Genomic DNA, 11451 nt, shown 5'->3' on the forward strand with positions numbered 1-11451 from the left:
CCCAACAACTCAACATCTTCAGAGCGTCGCCTCATGGAGTTACGGTACGGTCCGTCCTCTCTGCCTCGCAACTCACCTGTCCACTCGGCCGTCGGCGATCGTAATCGTCGATCGCCCATAGGGACGTCGAACTACTGACGTCTCCACGTCCGTCGATCGAGGTTCATCAGGTGCCTTCTCCCAGGTCCGTCGGTTTCCGTCCTGTGCAAAACTCTTCAGCCCTTACCCACCTCCGTCGCAACCTCCTCGATCCCTCCACTTCGGCCCTCCTAGTCTTCCCTCCGTCCACCTCGCCGCTTTGCCTCGGCACAAAAGTCCATCCTTTTGTGCTGTGAAAGGGTGTAGAGTCACTAGGTCCGTCACCATTCTAACTGTATCTAGAATTGGCCTTGACCAGCCCGGTTTTTCGACGATTCTTTACAACTCCTTTCTCATCTTTTTTACATTTTTTAGGTCTATCTCTTCGCCGCTCGTTTTGCTGCGGTCGCAGGAGAGTGTAGGCCCAGCTTAGATACACAGGATATTGGTAGCCATCTGAACCAAGGTCCTGAAGTAAAAAAAGGTAGGTTTTTTACATTAGATTTTTATAAATCTCACCAATTTTACGTTATTTCTCCACACAGGTTTACATCGGTCACCATCAAGAAACTAGGTTGTAACTAAAACTCACTAATTCCAGGTGTACTGGACCTTCCATAACTTCGTTATTCGATTAGCAAAGGTAGTTTTATTAATTATAATTATATAAATCTCATAATTTTACGTTATGTTTATCCACACAGGATACGTCGGTCACATCAAGAAACTGGGCCGTAAATAAAAACTCACTAATCCAGTGTACTGGAGACCCTTCCATAACTTCTTTATTCGATTAACAAGGTAGTTGTATAATTATATTTTTATAAATCTCTACGCGATTTTACGTTATTTTTCTCCACACAGGATTACGTCGGTCACATCAAGAAACTGGGTCGTAAATAAAAACTCACTAATCCAGTGTACTGACCTTCCATAACTCGTTATTCGACTAAAAAGGTAAGTTTTTTAAATAGATTTTTATAAATCTCACAATTTTACGTTATTTTTCTCCACACAGGTTACATCGGTCCACATCAAGAAACTGGTCGTAAATAAAAATCTCACTAATCCAGTGTACTGGACCTTTCCATAACTTCTTTATTTCGATTAACAAGGTAGTTGTATAATTATATTTTATAAATCTCACAATTTACGTTATTTTTCTCCACACAGGATACGTCGGTCACATCAAGAAAACTGGGTTGTAACTAAAACTCACTAATCCAGTGTACTGGACCTTCCATAACTTCTTTATTTGATTAAAAAGGTAGTTGTTAATTAATTAATTTTTATAAATCTCACAATTTTACGTTATTTTCTCCACACCAGGATACGTTCGGTCACATCAAGGAAACTGGGTTGTATAACTAAAAACTCACTAATCAGTGTACTGGGACCTTCATTAACTTCGTTATTCGATTAAAAAGGGTAGTTTTATATATATTTTTATAAATCTCACAATTTTACCGTTATTTTTCTCCACACAAGGATACGTCGTCACATCAAGAAACTGGGTCGTAAACTAAAACTCACTAATTCCAGTGTACTGGACCTTCCATACTTCGTTATTCGATTAACAAAGGTAGTTGTATAATTATATTTTTTATAAATCTCACAATTTTACGTTATTTTTCTCCACACAGGATACGTCGGTCACATCAAAGAAACTGGGTCGTAAATAAAACTCACTAATCCAGGTGTACTGGACCTTCCATAACTTTCTTTATTTCGATTAACAAGGGTAGTTTTATAATTATATTTTTATAAATCTCACAATTTTACGTTATTTTTCTCCACACAAGGATACGTCGGTCACATCAAGAAACTGGGTTATATAAAAACTCACTAATCCAGGTGTACTGGACCTTCCATAACTTCTTTATTGATTAACAAGGTAGTTGTATAATTATAATTATATAAATCTCACAATTTTACGTTATTTTTCTCCACACAGGATACGTCGGTCACATCAAGAAACTGGGTTCGTAACTAAAAACTCACTAATCCAGTGTACTTGGACCTTCCATGACTTCTTTATTCGATAACAAGGTAGTTGTAATTATTATATTTTATAAATCTCACGATTTTACGTTATTTTTCTCCACACAGGATACGTCGGTCACATCACGAAACTGGGTCGTAATAAAAACTCACTAATCCAGTGTACTGGACCTTTCCATAACTTCTTTATTCGATTAAAAAGGTAGTTTTATAATTATATTTTTATAAATCTCACAATTTTACGTTATTTTTCTCCACCACCAGTGATACGTCGGTCACATCAAGAAACTGGGTCGTTAAATTAAAACTCACTAATCCAGTGTACTGGACCTTCCATAACTTCTTTATTCGATTAACAAGGTAGTTGTATAATTATATTTTTATAAATCTCACAATTTTACGTTATTTTTCTCCACACAGGATACGTCGGTTAACATCAAGAAACTTGGGTCGTAAATTAAAACTCACTAATCCAGTGTACTGGACCTTCCATAACTTCTTATTCGATTAACAAGGTAGTTGTATAATTATATTTTTATAGGTTCATAATTTTTACGTTATTTTTCTTCCAACACAGGATACCGTTCGGTCACATCAAGAAACTGGGTTATAAATAAAACTAAACTATATAGCCAGTGTACCTGGACCTTTCCATAACCTTCGTTATTCGATTAAGAAGGTAGTTTTTTACTTATATTTTTTATAAATCTCACGATTTTACGTTATTTTTCTTCCACAACAAGGGATAACGTCGGTCACATCAGAAACTGAGGTCGTAACTAAAAACTCACTAATCAGTGTACTGGACCTTCCATAACTTCGTTTATTTCGACTTAACAGGTAGTTGTTACATGATCTTTACTAAATCTCACAGATTTTACGTTATTTTTTTCTCCACACAGGATACAAGTCGCGTCCATCAGAAACTAGGTTGTAATTAAAACTACTAATCAAGTGTACTGGACCATTCCATAACTTCTTTATTCGTTAACATGGTAGTTGTAATAATTTATAAATTATATAAATCTCATAATTTTACGTTATGTTTATCCACACAGGATACGGTCGGTCAAATCAAGAAACTGGGTCGTAAATAAAAAGCTCACTAATGAGTGATACCGTGGACCTTCCATAACTTCTTTATTCGATAAAAAGAGGTAGTTTACTAATTATATTTTTCATAAATCTACGATTTTTACGTTATTTTCTCCCACACAGGATACTCGTCGCAATCCAAGACAACTGGGTCGTAAAAAACTCACTAATCGTTGTACTGGACCCGTTATGCATCTCTGTCATCAAAAACCACAAACTTCTAAAACGAACCAGATACATCCATAGAGGCTCCGGTCGCAAGTTTGTTTACTTTCACACAGGTCACTCCATCCCCGTACTCTGGTCAGCTGAGCGCACACCCACCTTTCGACTACGTCATCACAACAATACAGACGAGCGCGCCCCCTGTCTGCAAGCCCTGGCAATGACAGCTGAGTCAATCCTCACCACACAAAGCAATATGAAGCTCACTCTGTTTAATACCCGGTCCCTCAACAATAAAAGTCACATTCTCAACGAATTCATTCTGGACAATAAACTGGACTTTCTCTGTCTTACAGAAACCTGGCAACAACCTCTGGATTATCTCTCACTCAACCTCACTACACCCAATGGATACTCATACATAAATAAGCCACGCTCGGAGGGCCGAGGTGGTGGAATTGCCGTAATACACCGACAGGACATTAAAACCAGCCTCATCCCCATCTCATCTGCTCCTTCATTTGAACACCTGGCTTTTAAACTCTCTGGTCACACACAGTCAGTCCTGGCAGTTGTCTACCGCCCTCCCAAACCAAACCCATCATTCCTCTCTGATTTCTCTGAATTTCTGACCCAGCTCTGCTCTCTCTCCACCTCAGTCCTCCTACTTGGTGATTTCAACATCCACATGGACTCCACTGACTCTACAATAACTACAGACTTCACGGACATGCTTGACTGCTTCAACCTAATTCAACATGTCAACTTTCCGACCCATAACCGTGGCCACATTCTGGACCTTGTTTGCTCGACTGGACTAAACCTTCACCATCTCTCTGGCTCAGACCTCCTCCTCTCCGACCACTTAGCCATCACCATGACCATCAACATTCCCACCCCACCACCAAAGCAAAAACGCAAAATCAATTTCTGTAGCTAAGCTGTGTTTCGCCTACCTCGCTCTCATCATCCCTCTCTGAAAAAATATCCACCACTCCCTTTGTGGACCTCCATAGCCCCTCTGATCTCACTGACTACTACAACAACATTCTGTCCTCCTGCCTTGACCAACTTGCACCCATAAAAACCAAAACAGTTTCCTTCACCCACTCTGCTCCCTGGTTCACCCCTGAACTCCGTCTGATGAAAACCCGTGCCTGGCAACTTGAAAGACTCCGCAATAAAACAGGTCTCACGATTCATTCTCAAACCTACAAGGACCACCTACAGCAATACAAAGATGCCCTCTCCCATGCCCGCACCACCTACTACTCTCAGTTAATCCACTCTGGCTCCGGAAACCCCAAAACACTCTTCTCCACAATAAACAAACTCCTCAGCCCCCTGGACACCACCACTCAGTCATTCACAGTAGACAAATGCAGCTCTTTTCTCAACATTTTTTCAAAGCAAAATAGACAACATTTACAGCAGCTTAACCACTACCACACCAGCTCTCCCTCAAGCCACCTGCCCCCCCTTATCCTGCCAACCCCTGTCCCAGTTCTCCCCTGTCTCCCCTACTGACCTCTCTGATCTCCTCACAGGAATGAAAACTGCCACCTGCACCCTGGACCCCATCCCCTCCAGCTTTGTTAAGGCCTGCCTTCCTACTCTCTCTTCTCTCATCACTGCAACAATCAACTCCTCCCTGTCTTCTGGCATCTTCCCACCATCCCTCAAAATAGCTGCTATTCTGAAAAAACCCGGACTCAACCCTGACAACCCTAATAACTTTAGACCAATCTCAAACCTACCCTTTCTGTCAAAAGTTCTGGAACGCGCTGTTGCGTTACAACTCAAGCATCACCTCTCCACCAATAACCTCTATGAAACCTTTCAATCCGGATTCCGCTCAAACCACTCCTCGAAATCACAAATGACCTTCTCCTCTCCTCCTCCTCCTCCTCCGACGCCGGTAACCTCAACATCCTCATCCTCCTTGACCTCAGCGCTGCCTTCGACACCATCAATCACTCCATCCTCCTCACCCGTCTTGAAACCACCTTCAACATCACTGCCCTCTCTTGGTTCACATCATACCTCTCTGACAGATACCAGTTAATCTACATCAATTAAGACATTAATCCGCCGTCATGGACTTCAATTCCACTGCTTTGTCGACGACATTCAGCTTTTCATCTCCACCAAGTCCATCTCCACTGCTACCCACTCCATCCTGACAAACTGCATCACTGAAATCAAATCCTGGCTCCAACTCAACTACCTCAAACTCAACTGCGAAAAATCTCCAATAATAATCATTGGACCAAAAAATCTCACTACATCTATCCATAACTTCACCCTTAACATAGACGTCTTTCCAGTTCAAACATCCCCTCACATCCGGAACCTAGGCATCATATTTGACCAAACCCTCTCCTACAACACATACATCAAACAGATCACCAAGACAGCCTTCTTCCACCTCAAAAACATCGCCCGTCTACGTCCATCCCTCTCTCCCACTGCTGCCGAAACCCTCATCCACGCTTTCATCACCTCCCGTCTGGACTATTGCAACAGCCTCCTCTATGGTTCACCTGCAAAAATCCTCAACAAACTTCAATATATCCAGAACTCCGCCGCCCGTCTACTCACCCACAATCTGTGAACACGTCACACCCGTCCTCATCAAGCTCCACCGGCTCCCCATCCCCCAGAGAATTCAGTACAAAATCCTCCTGATGACTTACAAAGCCCTCCATAACCTGGCCCCATCCTACCTGACTGACCTCCGCTCTGCTACTGCCAACCTCCTGTCCCCCCCCACCCGGACCAACCTCAAGTCCTGGGGCTGCAGAGCCTTCTCCGTTGCTGCACCCACCCTCTGGAACTCACTACCCCAATCCATCAGAGACTCTTCCTCCCTCACCGTATTCAAAACATCACTAAAGACCCACCTGTTCAACACTGCATTCAACCACTGAGTTTTGGATAAAAGCGTCAGCTAAATGTAATGTATTATTATTACTGTTGACCCTTTGTTCAGAGATTCAGAAACACGTGTTTATTGTTTGTAGTGCATGTGTGAGTTGTGAGTCCTCTCACCTACGGGGATGCAGAGGATGTCTGCCTGCAGCTGCATCAGGAGTCTGTTGGAGGTCATGCCTCCGTCCACCTGCAGCTCGTTCAGAGGGACGCCGCTGTCCTGGTTCATCGCATCCAGGATCTGAGACACATAGGGCTGTCACGTTAACCCAACCGCAGCCAATACCATTCACACACCTTTAAAACCTGAAGGATGGTCACTGTAGCTGAAATAAATGTTGTGCTTTCTTACCCTTTGTTGTTCTGTATGTATGTATGGATGGATGGGAATACATTACAATATAATATGTTTAAATACGTTTCTTAATCTTCCCTGATGTTGGGAATAGGTGTGTGTTTGGGTACAGGAGGGAGCATGAGGAGACGCTGCTCACCTCTCTGGTCTGAAAGCAGACGGCCTCGAGGGCAGCAAAAGCCAAGTGGTTCCTGTTGGTGAACTGAGTGAGCCCACAGATGATCCTGGAAAACAAACAAAGGGAATATGTTAATAGGCAAACTTTAATGTTGATGGTCAAGGGGCTAAATTAGGGTTAGGGTCAACTAATAGGTAATGTTATGCTTTTACGTTGCTTACGAGTCCCTTGAGAAGAAACTAAGAAATCAAAGTATCACATTATAACTTGTCTCAGTTCAGTGTGAAATTACATTTGATAGCTCAACAGTTAAACATGCGCCTGCCTCACCCTCGTGCACTGGGCTCCCAGTAGGGGGCGTAGAGTCCGGAGAAGGCGGGCACAAAGTAACAGCCGTGAGACGTCCCGGCTGCAGCTGCTAGCTTCTCTGAGAGAGAACAGAAAGAGAAAGAGTTGTTAGTCAATCCCATTATATAATTAAAGGTTCTATATGTAAGCATTTACATGTATGAAACTCTTGATAGAGCCCATGTGTGAATACAGACAGATTTGTTCATGAATGGGTCAAATGTCACAGGTAAGCTGTAGCGTGTTAGTACCGATCTCTGAGGAAGACTGCAAGATGCCCAGGTTGTCCTTCAGCCAGCACACCACTGCCCCGGCGATGGCTACAGAACCCTGGGAGGAACAAAGAAAAACATCAGGCCCAAATCACACAAGAGGCAGGTGGAACATATCACAGCAGGGTGCACCATTGAGGACTTCATTTTCGATCTGGAGGCGGATTTAGAAATAAAACGTAGTTGAAAATAAGACATAAAAGCTTCACACACCTCGAGGGCATAGCAGGCAGGCTCGTCTTTTCCCAGTTTGTAGGCAACTGTGGTCAGCAGGCCGTGGTCCGACATCAGAGGCTAACAGAATGACATGGAAACACATTATGAAAAAGTGTAAAGCAAAGGAACATAGGGCACAGTAGGCAAGAAGGTAAGGTCATGTATTCTTGGACACAGTATCTTACCTTGGTCCCTGTATTTCTGAGCATGAAGCAGCCGGTCCCATACCTTCACAGAACCATGACGGAGAAACAGATAGATGAGAGTCCTGATGCATGTCATCGGTAACTCAAAGAGAAAATAACATCCCTCACTTATAAGGTACTGAATGTTGGAGAATAATAGTTCTCAAGGTTTGAAGAACGTGATTAAAAGATGATGTTTTACTATATGACATTTATATTTTGTTGCTTTATTAACAAAGACAACACTGTGTAATTATCAGAACTAGAATGTATATTATTCTGATGTCCATGTTTTCATACATACTAAACTCGCTGGATTAAACACACCATCATCACGTTACCTGGTCATTGTTTTTTCTACTCTGATCTTTATAAACCTCCTATTCATATTTGTGTAATGTTTTTATAACTACACAATTTATTAACTTATTAATGTCATTGTGCAGCTGCACCTGAAATAAATACGTTTGGGATAATAGCTCCCTATTTTCCCATTTTTTAACATTTGAAATGCTTTAGCTATTCTGACCATCTTCCCATATGTATATTTCATTATGTTTCTTGATAGATTTGGAAACATTATGAGCTCTTTGGTGACTTTCTTTCCCCACAAACATGACCGAGCAACACAAGAGTTGCCAATAGTTCCCAATGAATGCGCTCTTATTGGGACTGTCTGAACATCCTTCAGTAGAGGGCTGCAACACCTTCAGTCAACCAATCAGCATGCTTAGATATGCATGCAAAATAGTATGTGATGTAATCTAGTTAATCTTAAATCAAGCTTTATCTGCTTTCCATTCGAATACAGGGGTCAACACAGATAACGTTTTAAAATCATCAGGCATCGTTATTGTTATGAAATGTTGTCAAACACAATAGTAGTATACTATCTTTAGCAACGAGGTGTAATAAATAAAACAGTGGAGGGCTTACGTGTTTTTGGACTGGCCTTCCCTGAAGCACATCTGACCAACCAGGGCAGCCGACTGGTCGCCAAGACACTGAGGGACACAGTCACAGTAACAAAGAAATTATAATCCTCTACTGATTACACAAATATGCATACACAGATACAAGGGTGTACAACCCCCCAAAACAAACAGTGTCTTACACTTCAAAAACAGACTAAGTCAAGATTTCCCTCGAAAAATGGAGCTGGGTGGATGCTGCCCTTTTTTCTTTAACAAAAATAATTAGAAAAGGAGGCCTTAAACAAGGTTATTAAAGAGTTGTGACATTATAAAGATGTGAACTGGGTAGGAGATGTTACAACTGAAAGCAAAAAAGGCTGTTTAATAGATACATTAATGGAAAAATAAGAATCACATGTCTAAAAATATGGTGAATGTAACTTTATTAAGTAGTAATTAAGTAAGCAAGTAACATGACATGTACGTTCTTACCCCAGAGATTGGAACCCCTGCAAGAGAGCCGGATTTCTGGCAGGAAAACAAACAAACACATGTTCAGAGGTAAAATAAATGATTGCAGGAAAATGCCAACTGTTATGTAATCCAGTTACAAAACAAGGGTAAATAGTGCACTGTGTTTGCATCCGAAACATTTTAATCAACATGAAGGGGGAACATGACAATCCAGCACCTGAGATAGGAAAATACCCATTTGTAGCCAAGAACTCTACCATCCAAAATAAAAAAAGAGGAAAGGTCGCTCAGTGCAGTAGGATCTCCACCAGGCCTGTCTCCCTCTCCCCTTCCCACAAAGACCAGCTGAGTGTTCCTTAATGGCTCCTCCCTTAGAGTCAAGATGGTGACAAAATAGGAGAAGAATTCATCTCCACCAGGGCTAATTTAAATGGATCATCGTGTATGGAATTGATCTGCAGATGAGCTGGTTTCAACTCAAACCAATCTTTTCTGTCCATGTCAGTTTAGATGGTCTGCCAGTTGCCAGAAATGCCTTATTATATAGATATACTGTATACACACACAGTATATTGCAACTGAATCAGTGCGACACAGCCGTAGATTTTACACAATGTTCTGTGGCGAAGGATCAGGATAATACTGTCTAGGGAAGCAGGAGTAGTATCAGCCAATGAAGCTGTCTCTTTTCTAGGGCCGCCTTCTAGTAGCATAATATGTCAAAGGTGGGTTTAAGAGGATGTGGGTAAAGTACAGTCAATAACTGTATTCTGAGTTAAAGGTGGGGTAGGTAATTCACTTCAGAAACCCTTTTTGTTATATTCCATGGAATGCTCTTAACATCCCGATAGAAATTAATATATTAAATGCTTTGACAATAAATACATACAAAATGTCATCTGTGGAAGCCGTGGCGCTGTAAAAAGCACGACCAATCATCTGAGCCGGCCCGGCTAAAATAACTGGATGGCCTACCTGCCTGTCAGCCTTCCATCTGTGCACAAACTTATCTCGTGCCCTCATTGGTCATATGCGCGTTCGTGTGTGTTGGAGGAGGGGCTCTAGGGAAGTTTGAAGCAAGGGGCAGATTTTTTTCGGCTGCGTACTTTCAAATTCTAAAGCACTCGAGCTGGTTTCTCTTCTTACCTACCCTACCTTTAATGAGTCATAATATAATGAAAAAAATAGATAATACTGGCTAGTATTTTTCATGTTTCTCCCTATCCACAGCTATTCAAACAAAAATAAAACAACCTTTTTCTGAATTAAGTGATTATTGTGTCTGTTTATCTGCTTTATAAAATGACTGCGTCTCTACAGAATTTGGTGTGACCTGGATTAAACCCTGCAGGATGTACAGCAGCACAGATAAACCCAGAGGCTACAAAGAGAAATAATTTGCAGTACTAAACGTTACATTGCTTGTACAGCGGATGGAAGATCATTAGTGGTGAAGAAAAGCGAGGAATTCTGAGGCAAGAGCAATGAGGAGGAAAGAGAAAGAGGAAATCAGACACATTAGATTATGCTGCAGGCCACAATGTGGTCTGAAACAAGGCAGCTGGAACAAACCAAGCAGATAATGCATCCCTTTTAAATCGACACTATAGCTGATAGTGATGGACATGGGTGGAAGAGAGACACAATTGTCAAGATGAGACATGGCATGTTGTGACTTTTGGGATCTCTGTGGAAAATGGGAAGTTACAGGATTGACTGCAGAAATATTTAGGTTTTTATTTGTGGGTGTGAATAAACTCATTTTGTGCTTTGTTTATATCCCATGCTGTCATTGCCTGCAGCTATAGTTCTGTCTTGTCAATCCTTTCACATTTATAATCACATTTTAATGACTATTTTTTATGAAATGCATTCATTTTGTATTATTTAAAATAAATAAATATCAGTAGAAATATAATTTGCTGTACATGTTACCATCATTTCACAAAACAGTAGGACTATAGTCCTTTTTATTATTATTTATTTTAGGAATATTGGTGCTTCTTGTGTTGATAACGCTGGTGTTCAGCTCCCTGAGTTCAAACTGTCAGGAAGCATTGCTCCGCGACAGTGTTATAATTCCCTATATTAGGGTTCGCAAAGTAGAAGTTCACACGAACAAAGATAGGACATCTATACTTAATGTCTATAAACGAAAGTATTTTATTGTGTAACCTGTTTATTTGTGTTCAAACTACATACAGCCTGTGTCACACATTGCCTTACAGCCCTACCGTAGGGGAAATAACAACACCATAATCTCGCGAGAACATGCGTAGTGGCGCGAATAAACAAGAGC

General features: G+C 41.3%; 1 protein-coding gene across 1 annotated transcript in view; it reads right to left on the reverse strand.

Annotated features, from left to right (window-relative positions):
* Nucleotides 1–9212, reverse strand: part of LOC104952022 (glycerol kinase-like) — a gene marked incomplete at its 5' end in the record, with an annotated part of 16191 nt that extends 6979 nt beyond the window's left edge. Inside the window, 8 exons of the mRNA XM_010778779.1 lie at nt 6391–6511; nt 6765–6849; nt 7074–7170; nt 7343–7421; nt 7577–7657; nt 7765–7807; nt 8701–8768; nt 9171–9212. Coding sequence (XP_010777081.1) covers nt 6391–6511; nt 6765–6849; nt 7074–7170; nt 7343–7421; nt 7577–7657; nt 7765–7807; nt 8701–8768; nt 9171–9212 — 616 coding nt within the window. The remainder of the gene's footprint in view (nt 1–6390; nt 6512–6764; nt 6850–7073; nt 7171–7342; nt 7422–7576; nt 7658–7764; nt 7808–8700; nt 8769–9170) is intronic.
* Between the last annotated feature and the right edge of the window lie 2239 nt (nt 9213–11451).

The sequence above is a fragment of the Notothenia coriiceps genome, unplaced genomic scaffold, assembly GCF_000735185.1.
Source record: "Notothenia coriiceps isolate Sejong01 unplaced genomic scaffold, NC01 NC01_scaffold00019399, whole genome shotgun sequence".
Classification (NCBI taxonomy): domain Eukaryota; kingdom Metazoa; phylum Chordata; class Actinopteri; order Perciformes; family Nototheniidae; genus Notothenia; species Notothenia coriiceps.